The following is a 20,115-nucleotide window of genomic DNA, read 5'->3' as shown; positions in this document are numbered from 1 at the left end:
GAGACGAGGACCCAAAGGAACAGAGACCAGAAGGAAAAGAAGCCCATGGGCAGGCCTGGTGCCGAGGAGGCTGAGGCAGGCGCAGACCTGGGTCGGCCCGGAAGGAGGGTCAGGGGAAGGGAGAGGCCAGAAGGGAAAGCGGTCGGGATGTCACAGGACCCTGAAGGGGCCCAGGCACAGCTGCTCTTTCAGAAGGGCTTGCGGGGACAAGAAGAGGGAGAAGGCCGAGCTTGAGGGGGTGGTGCGAGTGAGGAAGGTGGCTTTTCCCCTCCATTTTTGGGTGGAAGAGACTTGTCTTCGTTTTTGGTAAACTAACCCTTAGGAACACTCTACTGTATGCCCGGTATGGGCTAAGCCCTTTCCAAGCCTCCCCTTAATTGATGCCCATACAAAAGGGTAAACATGGATACTCTCATTAGCCCCATTTTGCTGCTGAGGAAGCTGAGGCATAGAGATGTAACTTGCCTGAGGTCACCTGGCTAGGAAGTGGCAGTGTTGGGATTCAAATGGGGGAGTGGGGGTGGTGGTCCGACTCCCCAGAGAAAGGAACCTGTCATAAGGGTGGGGTTCGAAATGGAGGCCCCCTCCCCCAAAAAACAGGCTCAGGAAGGAAATAATCCATGAACCGGTTCCTCAGAGACCTCATGCTAACTTACAACTTAAAAAACAAAATCAAATATTCATCAGCCATTTTGGGTCTTCTCTAGTTCAAGGTGAAGTGTCCCCATAGAGGAACATGGACTTGGCAAGTTTGGGGACCTCAGTTCCCGGAGAGCAGGGCCTCACTGAGGGCCATGGGTGGGGGCTTGGCTGGGCGTCAGGACTCCTGTCACGGTCACTAAGTGCTTTTGTGGCCCTTGGTGAGTCTGCTTTCCTTCATCAGGAGGGAAGGGAAAGGCCAGGATGAGATGGCTGTGAAGTTCACTTGGCAGTGAAGTTTGTCTGTTACTTCTGACCCAACCAGACTGTAATCTCTCTGAGGGCAGGGCCCTTATTGCTTGTTCTGTCCTAGTGCCCTGCTTGCACCTGGCACATGAACTCCGTAAGCAGTGAATGGTGCTGGTGAAGACCTGTGTCAGTTCCATGGCTATAGGAAGGATCGCTGGGAGTTTTCTGCAGATCGGTTGTATCAGGATGTGGGGTGATGCCAGCTGGTCTGCCACCCCTGGGGTGGAGTGCCCCTGGTCGGCCCATCCCCTGGAATGTCTTTCCAGGGTTCCCGCTCTTCCTGGGAGGGCCAGGTCCTGGGTGGGTCCTCCTAACGGCCTGGGCATATTGTGTGTGCTCCTTCTGTTGTTGATTCCTTGTCATATAATGGTATCCATCCTATAGATGGTTCTTGTCCTCCCCCTATGACTCCCCATTTCTAGACATCAAGGGCTGTGTTATATCTATATGAAACGAGGGATCTCCCCTGCACGAGGCCGAGCCAGAGATGGCTGGTATCCTGACCTCATCCAGGAGCCTGCTGTGCCCTGGCAGGATGGAGTGAATGACCGGGCGGCCAGGACTCGGGCTGGGCCGTGGGAGGGAAGTGGGCACTCAGGTGTTGTCTTTCTGACCTTTGAAACCCTAGTCTCGTGACCGGCTGACTGGCCTTAGCTGGGTTCCTGACAGCAGCTGGCTCCCGGCTCCTCTGATGACATTCTTGTTTGTTGCTCAGCCCTGGGAAATTCCAAACAGAGGATTGTAGAAAATGGCTGTGTCTTTTGCTGGGTTGTGTGGTATAGAAATAAACTTCAAGGCAAAATTCGAGCACATTTGTCAGTCAGATGCCCCTGGTGTCACCGGACTTTTAAAGTCAGGGTCGCTGCGGGGGGCAGTTGCAATTCAGTGACTGTCAGTAGCAACTGAAGGTCTGGGGCATTTGAATAACGCTTATTAGGATATAACAGCTGTGGGTTACAAATTCCATGCCCTTTAGTGCACCCATCCTCTGTTGTGGGTTTTCTTTTCCAAGGCCAGTGATCAGCAAGCTTGGGTGGGGGTGGGACACCCAGCCTGTGTGAATCCAAAGACTACTGTCTGTTGAAACCCAGGCATGTCATTCCCCCCACCCCCTTTCTCTGGCCCACTGGGAGCCCACTCACATCAAACCTTTTGCATTTCCTATGTCCAGGCAGTGACCTCATTTCCTACTTGAACCAATGCCTCTTGTCTGTCAAGGCATAGATGCTTCTTTGCTCCTTCAAAGCAGGGCAGCCACGGGTCCCCTGGCAACCACCTTAGGCTGGGGCTGGGAGCTCCTGGGGAAGTCAGAGGGGGAGCTCCTGTCCGTGTGTGTGTGTGTGGCGGGGCCTCCCGAGGCCCAACCCTCCTAGACCGCTTGGTTTCCTTCACTTGTAGAAATTAAGATAAATGTGTTTTTCTTGGAAACCTAGTCTTTAACCACTACTCGAAAATTCCATTAATTCCGGAGGGAGAAAGCTGTGCTCATTTCTTCATTACATTTTGCTGAGATAAACCCTAATCAGGTCCTTGAATGTTTCATTCAGTACTCAGTGCTTGAGAAGTCAGCGTCAGGGAGATGTCACTGTTGCAAAAAACTTCCTCTCACTGCACTGTCCCCCCGCCGGTTGTACTCTGTTAGACTCCTACTTAGGGGACTATTTTTGGTGAGTGTATGTATGTGGGCGGAGGGGTATGATGCCCACACAGTGGGTTATAGTTGGTTGTTCATCTTGACCTTCATGTTTTTCAACAAGTGCTTTCTGTAATGTGTGGGTCTTGCCGACATATGGCCTATTAGAACATCTTGGAAAAAAATTTTTTTAAGCTATGCAGAAGGAAGGGTATTGCTTTGTGTTTTTTCATAATACCTGAATATTGAATAAAAATGTTAATTAAAATATTATAAAATACTTGGGGTAAAAACACAACGGAAACAGAATTTGTCCTTCTGCAAAAGCATAGTCTAGTTACTTGTTGATGAATATCTGTTTGTAATCAAAGCAATTACATATGAAGATCAACAGATCATCTTGTTTTCATTTCTTCTTTTAAATTGAGATTCCCTCCACCCTTGCCCTAATTCCATTTTTTCTCTCCTATTAATTTAATTTATATATTTAATATATATTTAAATATTTAATATATATTTAATATAATTAAATATAATTTAATATTATAAATTTAATATCTATATTTCTGTTCTTTTAGGGGCTAACTTAGCAATACTAATATGCTTGTGCACTGGAATTAATTCTGAAATTAATCAATTTTAAGCTTTCTCTGGAATCACAAAAGGGCTTTGAAACCTTTTCGCTCCACATACCAGCTTCCCAATTTAGGTGCTATTGTTAATGCAACACCTTAGTTCTCTTATGATTTGTTTATCTCCTCAGATGAGATGTTTTTGTTTTGTATGGTTAGCATTGGGTCAGATTTTATCCACATGTTTCTCATTTTCTTTGCTTCCATGCCTTCTTGACTAACTTCCTCTTCAGGTCATTTTCCTTTCCCCTGAGGTACGTCCTGTAGAAATAACTTCAGTGAGGATCAGTTGCTAGTAAACACCCTCTGGTTTTGTTTTTCTAAACATTTATTTATTTCATCCACATTCTTGGAAGTTACTTTTGCTGGATGGAGGATGAAAGTCATTCTCCTTTAGCACTGTAAAAATGTTCTTCCATTGTCTTCTGGCTTCCATAGTTGCTGTGGAGAAGGCAGCTGTCAGTGTAACTGTCATTCCCTTGGGAAGATCTGTTTTTCCCTTCTGGCTGCTTTTATGCTTTTTGTGTTTGCTGTTTTATAGTTTGACCACAGTGTGTTTAGGCAGGGGATTTTTCTTTTTCTTTTTCTTTTCTTTGCTTTGGGGTTGGTTAGGATTCCAGAATCAGACGATAGGTAACTTAGATTAATTCTAGAAAAATTTCAGTCATTATTTCTTCAAACCTTGACTCTTCCTCATTCTGTTTTCTCATTCTGGAACTTTAATTAGGTTGTTACTGAACCTTGTCATTCTACTTTCCATCTCTCTTAACCTGCCTTTCATAGTTTCCACCTGAGTGTCCTTCTGTGCTGCATTCTGAGTAATTTCTTCATATTTTCCAGTTCATCAGCTATTTAAGACATTCATTTCTAGAAGCTCTATTTTCTTGCCCTCTAGAATCTTATTGAGCAATTTGAAAAATCTTGGGGGGGCCAGCCCTGTGGCTGACTGGTAAAGTTTGCATGCTCTGCTTCGGCGGCCCAGAGTTTTGCCAGTTTGGATCCCGGGTGCAGACATGGCACCACTCATCAAGCCATGCTGAGGCAGCATCCCACACAGCACAACAAGAAGGACCTAAAACTAGAATATACAACTCTGTGTGGGGGGCTTTGGGGAGAAGAAGGGAAAAAAAAGAAGATGGGCAACAGATGTTAGCCCAGGTGCCAATCTTTTGGAAAAAAATCTTGGCCCTTTAAATTCTCTGTTTAAACTTCTTTAAACATGTTTAATATCCCTATCATCTGTATTGGATAATTTCAATATCTGTAGTCTGTGTGGGTCTGATTCTGTAGTTTGTGCTGACCCTTTTGCGATAGTTTATTTCATCATATGTTCAGAGATTCTTGAAATCAGGTCTGCATGACCTCAAAGCTGGTGTCCTTGCCTTCATGCTGAAACCTCATGCCTGTGTGGCCTAATGTTGGGGAGCTCTGATAAGTCCTCATTCTTTTATGGGTGCTTCATCGTCTTTTCATACTGGCTTAGTTTGTAATACCTTAAGGAACATATTTGGCATTTTAGAGTAATGTACACCTTATTCTTCTTTTGGAGGGTTGATTAATTTACCTTTTGGGAAAGAGCTAGGATCTTAATGGACTTAGACTGTTTCCAATGTTAGTTTATAAATGTCACAATTTGAAAACTACCAGTTGAATTTCATTGACATATATGGAAGGGAGGGTTAAAAAAGAAGGTCAGCTTGGCTCCTCACCCCACACATCTGGCTAGCAGCAAGTTCTGCCATGTCCACTGCCAAAACCTGGCTCAAGCTTGCTGTACCCTTGTCCTCTTCACTGCTATCATTCGTCCAAACCATCCTCATTGCTTGCTTTAACTTGTGTTCCCTCTGATTCTGTTTCCTACTGCAGTGTGTTCTGGAGGAGGCAGGAAACACACTCCAGCTATCGTGCTCTCTTGGGGACCCTTCGGCAGCCTCCTACTGCATTTTTCTTGGAACCTGAAGTCTGGAATGTGGCCAGGTCCTGCTCCTCCAGCCCCTGCCTGTCTGCTTCCCTTGATGGTTTCCTTCTTCTCTTGGCCGCCATGCTGCAGGCACACTGGCCGACCTTTGGCTCTTGGAATCCCACTGCTCCTTTCTTCCTCCTGCATGGGCTAGTCCTTCAGTCTTGGTGGCCCTTGCCTCTGCTCTGCACAGAGCCAACATTTTATTCTTCAGTCCTACTTAAAGGTTACCTCCTTAAAGAGACATTCCCTGGTTATCTTGTCTCCTTTCTCCCACCTCCCATGTCAGTCTTCCCCCTCCATGCATGCCCTGGCGTGCTTATTCTCTACCACTTCACCTAACTGCAGTGTGCAGTTCTCTTTCCACCTCTTAAAGGTTTTTCAAAGTAGATCTTAAATATTATGAATATCTGGGCAAAAGACTTAAATAGATTTTTCTCCAACAAAAACATGCAAATGGCCAGTAAGCACATGAAAAGATACTCAATATCACTAATCATTAGGGAAATGCAAATCAAAATCAGACTGAGATGCCACTTCGTACCCATTGGGATGGTTATTATCAAAAAATGGAAAGTGAGTGTTGACGAGAGTGTGGAGAAACTGGAACCCTTGTGTACTGCTGGTGGGAATGTAAAATGGTGCAGCCGCTGTGGAAAACAGTATGGCAGTTCCTCAAGAAATTAAACATAGAATTATGATGTCATCCAGCAGTACTGCTTTTGGGTACATACCCAAAAGAAGTGAAAGCAGTGACTTGGACAGTTATTTCTAAATCCATATTCTTAGCAGCATTATTCACGATAGCCAAAAGGTGGAAGCAACCCAAGTGTCCATTGAAGGATGAATGGATAAGCAAAATGGTGTGTGTACGTATATATACATTAATATATATATACACACACAATGGAATATTATTCAGCCTTAAAAAGATGTTTTAAGCCATGCTATGCTGATCACTAGCTGCCATTTGGTGCTGGTACACTGTGCGTGGTCTGTGACATGATATAAATTAGTAATTAGGTGAGTCAGTGAAGGCTCTGCTGGAAATCTCAAGATCTGGGTCTCAGCCCTAGGCTTCCTGCTACCTAACTTTCCATTTTTGAACTTCTGTTTCCACATCTGAAAAATAGAGTAGGTACTTTGTGCTTTCTTGACTTCAAAGGGTTGACATAAGTTTCAAACAAGCGAGGATGTGTGAAAGCCCTTTGTCAACTGGCAAGCACTGTGCAAATGTAAGGTGTAAAAGGGTGCATTTTAGTGTGGGAACATAGCGCTATTTTTCTAATACTTTTTCTGCCAACTAGTACTTTAGAAACTTTGTTTATCCGCAGGAGGCAGAATATTAACTTTCTTTTATATTTCTTCAGTTTAAAACTGAGCTGGCATTAACCGGATGCAAATATTTGTATTCAGCGTGTACTCCATCATCTAATTTCAGTTTTACACAAATGAGTCCAGTGCCTTTATGGAAATGTGGCTGTCTCCATATTTTTCCAGTTATTGGGAAGTAACTGCATTTTCCCTAAGCGAATCATTGCCTCAGTTTCAGGGAATCCCATTCTTCTCCGTCCTTTCTCCGTGTATGGTGATGAGGCTAAGTACTTAACAGTGAGCACCAACTTCATCTAGAACTGGGTCGTGAGACTGGGGACCAGTCTACTTTCAGCTTCCCTTGTTGCTTCGCAAAGGCCTGGGCATGCCAGAGAGAAACCCATTTTATTCCTCTTCCGAGGTATTATTGTTTTCAGTGTAAGAGATGAATGCACAAGGATGTGATGTCTGGATGAAAGTTTATAAAGTCCATTAACAACCACAATTTTTGGCTAAGTTCTGAGAAATGTTATTCTGTGACATTTCTATGGGCATGTGACATTTCAATGGGTAGAAGCATTATGGTGACGAGTTGTTTTTCTTCCTCTTGTGCTGTGTGGTTTAGGGCTCCGGTTCCAGGCTGGACATGCTCGCCCACAGCATTTTCCCACCAGCTTCAGGGCCACCACGTGTTGTGGTGGCGTTACTGACACTGGGGCTCAGCATTTTGATGAACTCTAGGTCAATTAAATCAAGGATACTAAGAGTGAGGTTTTCCCTGAGCACGTGCCAAAGCCCTCTTCCTTCCTGGTACAGGTTAGACAAATAAGGCACCATAATGACGACCACAGGGGATGTTGGAGCTCAAGTTCAGGGGTGAGGAAGCCTCGAGCTTCCTGCAGTTGTGTAAGGTGAGAACCCCTCTTCTGTTACCATTCTTAAGGAAGCAGATATTTGAGATTTTTTTTCCTCCTCTCTGCCCCAAATAGGGCTCCACATTTGTCCCCAAATGTGACACCTCTTTGAATACAAAGGGAACAGTATGTTCCAGTCTCACCTCCTATCCTTTTGAATGATTCAGGGGGGAAAAATAGTTTGATCTTTGTTATCTTTTGCCTAAAAGTGAGATGCACCAACGCTCAGATTACGAGACCTTCATATTAAAAGCAATTAGGATTACATAAACCTTTGTGTGGGTGGCACATAAAGTCATCTGCATATTTTACCATCTTAGATTTGGGACAAGTGATTTATTCTCAGCTAAGGCAATGACAAGTTGCAAGTTGGCCAGTACTAAATATGTGATAACAGAGCAACAGCTCCCTGTCAATTACCGAGTAACGAAACCTTCACCGCCACCACCTGCAGACCTTTCCCAGCGCTTCCCCATTCCCTGACAACTTTGCTCATCTGCTCAAAAAATTCTAACATATTCTACATTCTGTCTTCCAACTTTTTTTTTTTTTTCCAATTCTTTGCTAAGAATATTTTGGCAATCAGATGCTCTTCAAAAACCAACAAAAATATCCGAGTGTGTATTTGCTTCACCTTCTGTTCTCTGCTCCTCCGTGTAGAGGATTGCTCTGCTGACACCTCGGCCCCCTTTCCTGGCCGTCCTGGAGCTCCAGGCGTTTGCACGTCTGTCGTGTGTCTGAGAGTGATGGGGCCTCCTGCCCTGACATTATTTCAGAGCGCACTTCTCTAAGCTGTGTTTTGTCATCTGTCAGTTAGTGTTCTAGGACAAGGGGTCCCTAGTTAAATAAGTTTGGGAAATAAATGCCGGCTTAAGCAAATCGCATTGCTGCAGGATTTCTAAATTTCTAAATACGTTCTGGGTGTGGACAGGCGTGGAGAATGCCCAGCAGTGAGCTCTGCGTGCCACGGCAGGCCGCGTCTTCAAAACTTGCCAGGTGCCGAAACCCGTCGCCAGCAAATCTTGTGGGGCTAGTGTCCCACAGGATGCCCTAGGAAAACAATGGCATGATGCAAGGACAGTCGCAGAGATGGGTGCTGAAACCTTGGATTCTTTGATATTGAATAAATGCCAGGCACTGCCTCGCACAACTGTGGGTATTTCTCACTGTAAGCAACAGCCCTATTTTTTTTTTAATTAAACATAATCATATTTTAAGTTAAAAGTAGTTTCGGTTTTAAGGCATCCTGTGGTGAATGCTTTGGCGGCTCGGTGCTGTTTGCCTCTGTGAATGCTGAGTTTTCTGAAAGCGTGCAGCTTGAAGACACACAGCTCTGGGAGCTGGACTGCAGGGCAGCGCACGCCTCGTTAGAGATTGGGGACCCTGATGGATTCCTGGTCCTGAAGTCTGGGCAGGAGAGGTGGCATTTGGAAACCTTCTCCCGTTAGGCACTACCCTACTGCCTTGGGTGTGCAGAACACCTGGGTTCAGAACCCCCCAAAGACTTCTGGCTCGAAGCTTCCCGTCTCTTCTGGCATCCTCCTCTCTGGTTAGAAACCAGTGTCCAAGCTCTCTATTAAGCTCAGAATTAATCACTCAGCCCCACTCGGCAGCTTTCTCCTATGGTAAGGATTCCTTCTTATAATAATTTCCTTTGAGAAGAAAACTAATTTATGAAGGAAAACCCATACCAATTGCATGGAAAAAGAGAAAAACAAAAAAAAGTTCTGTACGAGTGCTATCTACTTTTAACCAGTTTTTAAAAACAAAAGTAAAATATACTTTATAATTTTACATCCTTGAAAATTTTTTCACATATTATCATGACCAAGAATTATTCTTACTCTAATTCAAGAATGACAACCCACATTACAAAAAAACCAAATGATTATAGCTGGCTTTTCCAGTGACAGAATGCCGGGTGGTTACTGACACTTTTAGTAAAGTAGAAATTCTAAAGACTGGGGCTAGTAAGACTTAAAATATCTTTATTAGTCTTTCTCATAATTATAGTCCCTTGTGAGAAAAATTAGACTCTGCTAAAATGAAATTTCCTAATTTTTGTGGTGAAGTAGTGTTTGGAGAGAATCTTCTGCAGGTGAGACTGAATCAATGATTAAGTGCAGATCATTTGATCCCTTTCATTAACTGGCATTGCTGTTTACATCTGGAAGACCAACAAGTGCTGGGAGAGCTCTCAAGCATTAGGCCTTGCCTGACTGACCAGCGATGGCTGATGAAGCAGCAGTGACTGGCAGAGCAGGAGTGGGTGACAGGCGGTGGCTCACCGGAGTGTGACAAGCCGTGCGTGCAGCCCTGGGAACTTGAGCTTTGGTACAAAGATCTTGAGTGAATTAAGTATTTTCCATAGAAGAATGCTTTAAAATATACCACTTGTTTTTTTTTGTTTTTCCGGTGACTACAGCAAACATATGCTTAAAGTGAATTCTCAATTTTGGGGGTCGTTTGGGGCTTTCAATTTCTTTACAGTCTGCAATGAATTATTTCAACCGGGTGCTTTTTTTCATAAAAGCATTTTCCATTGTACCGAAAAGATTACATTCTTTTGGCTTTGGAAAAATATTTCCTGTTCAGTTCAAGCCATTAAGCCTGTTCGCATTTCGCATCTGGGAGCGCCTGCCCCGCTCTGCCTTCCATCACCAGCGAAGCCAGTGTGGCGGTCCTGCTCGCCTCCAGCGCCTGCGTAAACCGCCCAGCCCTGCTGACTTCCCCGGGGCCCCTCCGCTCTGCCCCAGCGCCCTGTGGTTTGGCGGTGGGCAGGGGGCTTCCTTCCTCCCGGAGATGGAGGCGGAGTCTTGTGCCTGTGCCTCTGTGTGTTTTCTTTCCTTCCTCCTAGGTTGGGGAGGGGGTCTCCTTTCCTCTTAGGTCGGGAAGGGGGCCTTTCTTCCTCCTGAGGGCGGGGGTCTTCCTCTTGGGGTCAGGGCTGGGGCGTTTCTTCCTCCCTGGAGCGGGGGTCTTCCTTCCCAGCGGTCGTTGGATGCCCCCTCCCGTCTCCCGCCTTAGGCAGCTCCTTTTTTCCCCTCCCACCTAGTTTTGCAGAAAGCTAACCCAAACATTTGCTTTGTGAGAGGGAAGCTGCCGAGATTTTCCTTTGGGGGAATTTCCCCCAGAGGGAGGAGAAGTAATGAAAACCAGAGGCCGGAGGGTCGCGGCCCCCCCGCGGTCCTCCAGGCATGCGCGGGGGTGCAGTGGGTCTCCCTGGGGCGCAGGGGTGGGCCCCCGCTTCCAGGTTTTAAGGGGGAACAGAGCTCGGGTGCCGCCTAGTTGTGTGAGTATTGAGATATTCAGATATTTCTTTTCCCCCAGGGTTAGTTTATGCCTGCTGGGCCCTCTCCCCAGAGGCTCCGGAAGCAGCCCAGACTCTCAGGTTTGGGGGCTTCCTGCTCGGAAGACCCCAGAGGCACCCGCCCCTGGGCCAGCTGGGCAGTAGAGCCCCGAGAGACCTGGGTGCCCTGGGATACTGTTCCCCTGGATCTTTGAGGGGATCTCATGGCCCGAGCAGGATAACTGGCCGGAGAAATGATTTCATGGTGGGCAAGGAGCGAACTGCATTCATTGCATTTCTCCTGACCACACGCGACCAGAACTGATGCCAGGCAGCCCTTGGCAGCTTGGGGAGAACCAGGCAGAGGCCTCTGTGGACTCTAAAGGAGCAGCCAGGCCTCTGGGCCCAGTGGTCTTGGGTGAGGTACCCCCTGCCGATGCCCCTCCGGGGAGGACCTCAGCATCCTCCCAGCACCCTGTTGTGAGGGGTCTCAAGGGGCCAAGTTCAGCTTGTGGGTGGGGCTGGTTGATAAGGCTCTTCTGTTGACCCTCAACCTCACTGGAGTGGACTGAGGCCCCAGGTCTCACAAACATCTCTCCCAAGACACAGGGCCAGGAGCAGAGTAAAAGTGGAGGTGGGATCTGCACTCGCTCCTTAGGATGGTGTTCCTGGGGGCGTTTTGAGAAAGGTGGCTGTTGAAGTTGTTTTCATGGGACAAGCATGCAGCGTGAGTTGGGTGCCCCAGGGTTGAAGCAGCCCTCTTTCCAGCTTATTTTTCTTAATGCATTTGAACGTGTGTCAAATCTTTTTTCATACCTGCGTACAAAAATTGAATAGTGGGAGAATGTATCTGCCCAGCTCTTTCCCAGTCTGTGTGTGCCCATGAGGTTTTCACAGTGGAAGCCAGGGCAGGGGGACTGACTGAGGAAGAGGAGGAAGAGCAGAGGGCGGCTCTGGCAGCCCCCCAACCCCCCCAGGAAGAGCCCAGAGGTGAGTCAGAGGTGGGGGTCCACAGAAGGCGACAGAGCCCCCTCCCACTGAGGAACACGCCAGCCAGAGGTCAGCCAGTGTCTCCGGAAAACTGACCACCGCTTCCAAGCTGAGTTGGATACTATCCATTTGTGTGATTATTCAAAGGAGAGAATTTTCCTCTAAAAATGTGGTGCTAAGAAAGCGATGCTGAGGAAAGCCGAGAGATAACTGGCGAATTAATATGGACGGTAGTCTGTGTATGGACATGTAGTTTACAGGTAGTTTTACAGTTCATACTAACTAGTAATTGAAACTCTTAGAGAAGAGCATCCCCATCACAGGAGAGAAGTGGCAAGTCTTATCAACGTGCACGGCCAGTGTCAGCTGGCGAATGATGGCTCAAGCTGCAGTTGTCATTTTGTCAAAGTTTCCAAGGTTCTAACCAGTTAGCGTCAGCTCTCAAGGTCCCTGATGTCCACACGTCTGCCGTGGCCGACCCATCTGGAGAATACGTGGGAAACCGTTCCATGGTTGGGTGTATGGAAGGAAGTTTCTGTGGCAGTATGGGAGGGTTCCTGTTGAACCTCTGTCTCCTGGGGCTTGGCACCAGCCCTGCCATCGAGAATGTCTTTCTTTTGGTGCCTGCTGCTACACTGCTGTTTTTTCATTTTTTAAAAAAATAGGTGAACATAATTTTTAAAGCAAGTGTTCAATTGGGTGCTTTAAAAAAAATCTTCAAAAAACAAGTGACTTTTCCTTTATTGAAAGAGTAAAACTAATGCCATTTCTTGCCTTCTTTTTCGCCCAGCAGACCTTTACCCAGTGGATATTTTGGAAGATGACCCCGAAGGGCATCGGGAGGCAGCTCTGGCTTACTATGCTTCGCTTAGGGCAGGCGTGCGGCCCTCAGCGGAGGTTTTCTCTCTTCCCACTGGGGAGCAGGTATGTGTGATCATCCTGGTTGGTGGAGAGCTCTTTAAAATCTAACTTATTAGAGAGTAGAATGTTAGTGAAAGGGTATTACAGATTAAAAACAAAAAAAACTTTGTGGAGTGAATGCTAGGGTGATTCCACCTTGAGAAGCAGAAGGAATCCTGGATTGTGATTCTGAAGTCCTGACTGTAGGCCCAGGTCTGCCAGGCAGCCTGTTGTGACTCCCCGGCCTACCACTCACTAGCTGTGGGACCTTGAGGAAGTGTCTTAACCTCTCTGGTCTTGATATTCTCATCTCTACAACTGGGACAATAACATAGCTTACCACATACTGTTGTTATGAGGATTAAATGAGACACTGTGTGTAATGCCTGGCTGGGTGTCAGTTTTCCCATTTGTAAAATGAAGGGGTTGACTGGTCCTTGGTCACTAAAGTTTGGCTCAGTTCTAAAATTTTGTGATTTGGAATGAAGTTATATCAATTGGAATGAAGTTATGTCAATTACGCTTTTTAGCACGGATCAGATTGCATTTTGAATATGGATTGGAAGAGAACAGAGAGCAATGAAAACCACTTATTTGTTAGGACAGTGGGATTGTGGGTGAAATTTTGTGTTACTTTTAAGACCTTCCCTCCCCCCCCACAGTAAGTACAAAGAATATATGGTGAATTTTGGGCTGTCCCTAAGTCGGTCACCTTTCAGAGTTGAGGCTGATCTGTTGAAAAAGACAAGATTTCCTTGTTTTATACATGTCAGATTTCACTCCTGCCAGAAATTGTCGCTCACTGGCAGGCAGAGTTGGTTGAGGAAGACAGGGTTTTATTTTACTGCCCTGAAGGTGTTCCAAAGTGCCTTAAAACAACGGCTTGTACGGTTTATATAGTGCGGCTTCCCTGAGCTGTTGGAGATGCTAGTTTGTAATCAACTCCTAGAAGAATCCACTTCCTTTGGGTGAGTCCTTGTTGATCTGCAGGGGAGATGGCGGGACTCACGCGCTGTCAGCGCCCCCTAGTGACAGTCACACCAGGAAAGAAAGCGGGCTCTCAGTCGGTCAGTCGGTCAAGACTGGGGGCTCCTGTACCTAGAGCTTCCGGCAGGGCTGGTGGGCTGCAGGGTGGTGTGGCGCCTGGCGAATGCGGGGTAATCCGAGACGTGTGGTGAATACAAGAGTTAGCCCTGAAATACTTTAGGATACAGTTTTCAGTCATCTGCTTTTATTTCACGCTTATTTATGGATTATATTACCTAAAACGAATATGTAGTATGCTCAGTGAGTGAATAATTTTAGTGTTATTAGCAAAAACTTAATAAAATAAGACAGTTACTAAAATTCAGTTGTTTTGACATTATAGAAATGCTGAAATGGCTTTATACCTATCCTCTTCTCCTGCTTCTAAAAAAAAGAACGTTTCATGAAAACAATCATTTGGTTTCCTACCGTGTTAGCAGTTAATTAAGAAATGGTAGAAGTTTCCTACCATTTAGCAGGTCGAAATATTCTAATTTGGGATAGTATTGGACCTCGTTATTGCTTTTAGTAAATTTACCTTTTCTTTTTGAATCCAGAGAAATTTTTCCAAATTTTCTTGCTTTTTAAAAAAGGAAATGGTTTGAGGATCAAACCACGTTGCTCTGGTCCTCTTAAAAGTCTTTCGTAAATAACTCTGTTTCCAGTCTTAAAATTGTTCTGTCACATTTAAAATACGATAATACTTATGGATTTTTCTGGTTATAAAATAGTGTTTGCTTGTTGCATAGTATTTGGGAACTGGAGCCAAAGACAGAAAATAAAATCACCCACGGTTAACTGCTGTAAACATTTGATGTGCTTCCATTTGATTTTATTTCTGTGTGTGCTTTTTTAACATTCAGATCACACTCTGACAACAACGTGGTCTGTAACAAGGCTCTTCCTATGGCGTGTGCTGCTTCGTCCATATCGTTTTAATGGCCTTATGATGGCCGTCTGGTGGGTGGACCCTGCTTCACATGACCGCTGCAGGAGGGCCAGTGTGGGGAGTCTTAATTGAGGTGACTTGAAAACGGGGAGGCACCAACATGTTTCCTGGTCCCAGGATTTGTTAAGAAACAGTTCTCTGGGGGCTGGCCCCCTGGCGTAGTGGTTAAGTTTGGCGCTGCACTTCGGCAGCCTGAGTTCCCAGGTTCAGATCCTGGGCGTGGACCTCCACCACTCATCAGCCATGCTGTGGCGGTGACCCACATATAAAGTGGGAGAAGACTGGCACAGATGTTAGCTCAGGGCTAATCTTCCCCAAGCAAAAAACCCAAAAGAAACCCAGTTCTCTGAAACTTTGGAGGCCCGCTGTAAACTCTTACAAGCAACCTGCTTGCCTCGCTCAGCCGACACATTCTTTTCTCATTTTCTCATACTCTCTTCAGTTTTCAAAACACACTTTGCCATGGAATGTGTTGACCTTTTGCATTGGGAGCTGGGAGCAGTGGGGTTGATGGCCACAAAGAGGGCTTGGGATGTGGACACTTGAGAGAAGTGTCCTGGGACAGTCCCTGCATTAAAGGCCCCATAGCTGCTGCTTGGTGCTGTTCTCATTCATGAGCGAGCAGGTGCTCGCATTGAGGCAGCATTGAGGTGCTCACCCTGGGGCTGCCACGGAGCCAGGGCTGAGCCTGCAGAGGGGGCCCAGATTTCTTGAGCTTGCTTGTAGCGATGCAAGCTGGGCAGTAGGCAGCCTGAGTGGCGTCCTGGGTGAAGACAGGCTTGCCCAGGCTGTCTCCTTAGAGTGGCCACAGGAGGCAGTTGAGGCTGGCTTGGCAGGTATGGGCCTGAGGTGGGCATGTGACCCTCTGCTTTTGTAGGCTGAGGCCCAAACGAGATTGGGGTGGCAGAGGCTTCTGGGGCAGGAAGCGTATGGAAGCGAGAGAGTGGAGGGCCTTCAGCTGAGTACGTGTTTAATCAATGCTTGGACAGATGGACAGGGGAACGAGGGAAAGAGAAGGTTTGCTGGGTGGGGGACAGGGGCAGGGTCCTTGTCAAATTCCCCTCGTGTTTAGCTCAGGTGTAAGGTTTCCATGTTTACGTTGCCCACATCCTGTCAAATTAACCTCTGTGTAATAGTGTTCTTTCAGTGAATAGCATGCTAATTAACTAATTCCCTGTGCCCTTACTATGATGAAAGCACAAAATGGTGATTTTATTATTTTTCAGGTTAAACTCGACGCTTCGTCTGTTTGCTTTTGCACCGTGCACTGTGATGAACCTCAGCAGAAAATATTGGTCTTGGTTAATCCCCAGGACACAAAGACAGGTTGGTAGTTATTAATGGGTTTAAGAAACAGGGATTCTGATGGAATTGTTGACAACTAACGGAATCAAATAGCCGGGAAGTGGCGGTTGTACTCTTAGGCTGGATTTAGAACATCAAGGCAGAATGATTTGTTTCCACCTTTTAGAGATCCAGTAGTGCATTATTATTTCTGTTCATTGCCACGTGTATCGATTTTTGTGTTAAAGATGCTAGAGACCTTTTCGCCCACAGTGACAGTATTCAGAGCTGCTTTTGAAGGTGGCCCTTGCCATTCTTATTAATCTGTGTATACGTTGCATGCATGGGGTGGAGCCCTTTTACTGTAGTGTCACCACAGCCCTGTGAAGCACAGGGACCATTCTTATCCCCTGTGGACAGATGAGGAAAGGAGGCCTCGGATGGTCAAGTAACTTGCCCAGGGCCGCACAGCTCCTGTGTGGTAGGCGTTTGCAAAGCGCTGATGGGGTGGGGTTTGTTTCTGGCCGTGCAGTTTATGTAACCCATAGCTCATTTATTCCTCTTCTGCATTCTGAAGAGACCGTTTGTGACCTCTTTTAGCTCCTTGCAGTGAGCTCTCTCGAGAGGCGTGGCCCTGCTCAGTTGCGTGTGGGGCAGGGGTCTGGGGCTGTGGGCAGTGGGAGCGTGAGTTGGGGAGGAGAGAAGGGTGGCAGCCCCTTGGTCCACCTTGAGCCCAGGGCACCAGTGAGCTCCAAGCAAAGCCCCTCGTCTCTGACGTCCAGGGAGTCCCAATTTAAATTCAATCTTATTTAGAAATGTTCTCCTTTAGTATACTTTTCTGTTTTACGCATTTCCTACAATGACCACGTATGGCTTTCCTAAAGAGAAATGAAAAAAAACAAACCAAGAGTGGCTGGCCCCATGGTGCAGCAGTTAAGTTAGCACGTTCCGCTTTGACAGCCCAGGGTTCGCTGGTTCGGATCCTGGGTGCAGACTTGGCACCGCTTTGCAAGCCATGCTGTGGTAGGCGTCCCACATATAAAGTAGAGGAAGATGGGCACGGATGTTAGCTCAGGGCCAGTCTTCCTCAGCAAAAAAAGAGGAGGATTGGCAGCAGATGTTAGCTGAGAGCTAATCTTCCTTAAACAAACAAACAAAAAACAAACCAAGGAGGCCAGCACCGCCGTTGAGTGGTTTAGTTCATGCACTCCGCTTTGGTGGTCTCGGGTTTTGCTGGTTTGGATCCTGGGCGCGGACCTGGCACCACTCATCAGGCCATGCTGAGGTGGCGTCCCATATAGCACAACCAGAGGCACTCACAACTAGAATATCCAACTATGTACTGGGGGGCTTTGGGGAGAAGGAAAAAAGAAAGAAAAAAAAAGATTGGCATCAGATGTTAGCCCAGGTGCCAATCTTTGGGGAAAAAAAAGAAAACCTACCAAAAAACAGACACCTGTCTTTGGCCATAATGAAAAAAACCCAACTCTTAATTAGTCAGCCCTCCTTGAACGATGTGGTATCTGTGAAAGTTTGGGGTTGTAGGTCTTTAACTACAGTTTGCAGAGGGGGCCTCCTTCAGCTCCCCACCCCCGAGCCTTTCACCCAGCATGTCTGTCTGGGGTTTGTCCTCAGAGGGTGCTCTGCTCCATTGGTGTCCTGAAGCCCAAGGTGACATCCTTAACTGGGGAAAGTTATTCAGCGCATAGAGTGTCGTTAATGCATCTCTTGTTGCTCATCCAGAGGCACGAGTGCGCTTGGCTGGCTGGCTGAGAGTGGATGGCATGTGTGCAAAGCCGCCTCCTTGCTCAAGGCTGGGGTGGCTGAGCTGTGTGTGGGAGCGTGCTGGTCAGGGTTCGGGACGTCTCCTGTTTCCACCCTGCAGAGCTTGGTCGCCATGAACGAAGGGAGGGGCTGTGATAACCCTAGGCCTTCGACATTGCCTTCCATTTGCGTCTCCGCCACCAGGTTAGTGAGAGTGAAAGATGTGCCCACAGCCACTCCTCAGTGAACAGATTGTCAAAAACTCTAAAAATATCATATGCCAACTTTAAAGAAGATGTCCAAATATCAGCAGCCCTCCCCCCTGCCTTTTTTCGGCATTTAACAATATTCTGGTTATAGGTCTTTAACTACAATTTGCATAATGTAAACATATGACTGACTCTTATAAATCTGTTTCCTATTTATACTGTACTTAATTTTTTGGTTGTTTTCAAGAATATATTATAATAAATATTCATGAGTTCCAAGACATCTCATTCCGGACCTTTCCTTATACAGAATAGTGCTTTAAATAAAGTTTCCAAATGTTTTTCTGCTGCTGGAGCTCTATTGTGGTTGCTGCGATTTTGCATGATTTCCAAAAAGCGCTCAGGTGTTACCCACCCCGCGTGCTCTTTAATCCGGTGTTTAGTGTTTAGAAGCTGACACATTGTGTAAATGAGCCTCTTGTGGCTTGAAACACGTGGACTCCACAGCTTTGACACATGTGTCCCTTCACCCTAATGCTTAGCTGTGCCCATCCTGAACGCTGCTGCTGCTTCCTTTGTAATTGTCCTCAAGCAGTTGTATTTGTGAAGCCCGTGTGTGTTTGCATGTGTGTTTAGGCAGAAGCTAAAGGGATCAGAAGCTGTTTGATAAGCGCTGTGTATGAGTTAATTATTGATAAGCTGGTTGCATCCATCACAGTAACTTCCAATAACCCAGTGAGCAAATGGAAGACATCCTGGAGTTGTGAATTCCCGGGTGGCGAGCAGTCACCTTGCGCGGCAGCCTGCCGTTAGGATGTAGGTGGTGAAGCTTTCCAACTTCCCTCTTTAAGAAACGGGGAAGGCGCTTGTCATAAAGGTGGTTTCAGAAGCATGTGCCTCATCCCTGTGTTTCCTGCGGGGCTCATTCTTGACTGTTTCTCTAATCAGAGGCTGGTTTATGTCACCGAGGGGATATGGCCAAAGGCTGCCAAGAAGCTCCCTCCCTTAGTTGCCTCTGTACCTCCCAAGTGCCTTATCTTTCATATATTTCCCCTTATTTATTATTTCGTTTATTTCCTCTTGTTTTGTTACTCTTCCTATTTTTAAATTATTAGCTGGTCTCAAGGGTTTACAAAGATGAAAGAATAACTCCTCTCATCAAAAAAGTTGTGGTCTTTTTCTTATCTCCTGTGTTCAATCAAAACTGCTTACCCGAGCATCCCGGGTTCCAGTCAACTGCTGGCCTCTGGCTTTTCTCATTTCCTCCTCTGACCTGTGCAGTAGAATAGGATTCACCTGGACTTTGGTGTCGGGTGCAACTGACTTGGCATTCTGACTCTGCCAACTGACTGGGTGACCCGGATAAGTTATGTAGCCTCTCTGAGCATCAGTTTGGTCATTTGCAAAACGGGGACCTCTTACCCACTTTACAGGGCTGTCGTGAGAATGAAATGATTTGTGGGGCTGGCCCCGTGGCCGAGTGGTTAAGTTCGCGCGCTCCGCTGCAGGCGGCCCAGTGTTTCGTTGGTTCGAATCCTGGGCGCGGACATGGCACTGCTCATCAAACCACGCTGAGGCAGCGTCCCACATACCACAACTAGAAGAATCCACAACGAAGAATATACAACTATGTACCGGGGGGCGTTGGGGAGAAAAAGGAAATAATAAAATCTTAAAAAAAAAAAAAAAAAAAAAGAATGAAATGATTTGTGGCGAAAATTGGATGCTTTGGACCATCCAGGGCAGAGTGTAGGCATGGAATTAGCCGTGTTCTTCCATCATGGCACACCTTTGCGTGTTCTTCCACTGTCTTTGAGCGTTGTGTTACAGAAGCACAGGTGTTTAGAGTGGAGGCCTTCTTGTTAACTGCTGGCCAAACTTTGGCGGTTGAATTGTCTCCTTGTAAGAAAGCTGTTCCTCTCCTAATCCAAAACTGCCTTGTTGGATAAATGTCATGCAGTCAGTCCAAATCAGCAAGTGATCAAGGGTCAGCCCGGGAGGATGTGCCTCTGTACTGCCAAGGTGGAAGGAGGCAGATGACAGTTCTCATCCTCGGAAAGCACGGTGAGCCCTGGCATTGAAGAGGGCTGCTGGGAAGTGGATGGGACCTGGGGCTGCGTTAATGAAAGGATAATGCACCAACTCACTTACAGCTCAGTTCCCTTTGGTACTGCTCAGGCCACGTCTGAAGCAAGCCGGTGCTACCCATGGAGAGCAGCCAGGCAGTGCGAGGGCTTGAGACCATTTGAGCAGGGCTTGAGGAAACAAGGGCTATTCAGCTTTGGAGGAGGGCTGCAGGGGTCCTG

The 20,115-nt window shown here is 46.6% G+C and overlaps 1 protein-coding gene across 10 annotated transcripts in view; it reads left to right on the top strand.

Annotated features, from left to right (window-relative positions):
• LOC106836606 (protein FAM169B) overlaps window positions 1–20,115 on the top strand; it is a 90,999-nt gene that overhangs the window by 3,197 nt on the left and 67,687 nt on the right. For 5 of the 10 annotated variants that reach the window (XR_011497640.1, XM_070496139.1, XM_070496150.1 and 2 more), the window contains exons 2-3: window positions 12,471–12,601; window positions 15,779–15,878. Coding sequence is in view for 6 of the 10 variants with exons in the window: in XM_070496150.1 (XP_070352251.1) it covers window positions 12,471–12,601; window positions 15,779–15,878 (231 nt within the window). In the remaining 4 variants the exon portion in view is untranslated. Of the gene's footprint in view, window positions 1–12,467; window positions 12,602–15,778; window positions 15,879–17,721; window positions 19,444–20,115 lie in introns of those variants that run through there. The other 5 variants (XR_011497639.1, XM_070496145.1, XM_070496129.1 and 2 more) reach the window with 3 other exon arrangements.

This window comes from Equus asinus, chromosome 2 (assembly GCF_041296235.1).
Source record: "Equus asinus isolate D_3611 breed Donkey chromosome 2, EquAss-T2T_v2, whole genome shotgun sequence".
NCBI classification, from domain to species: Eukaryota; Metazoa; Chordata; class Mammalia; order Perissodactyla; family Equidae; genus Equus; species Equus asinus.
The sequence above is the reverse complement of the archived record's forward strand: the minus strand, read 5'-3'. Positions and strand labels throughout refer to the sequence as shown.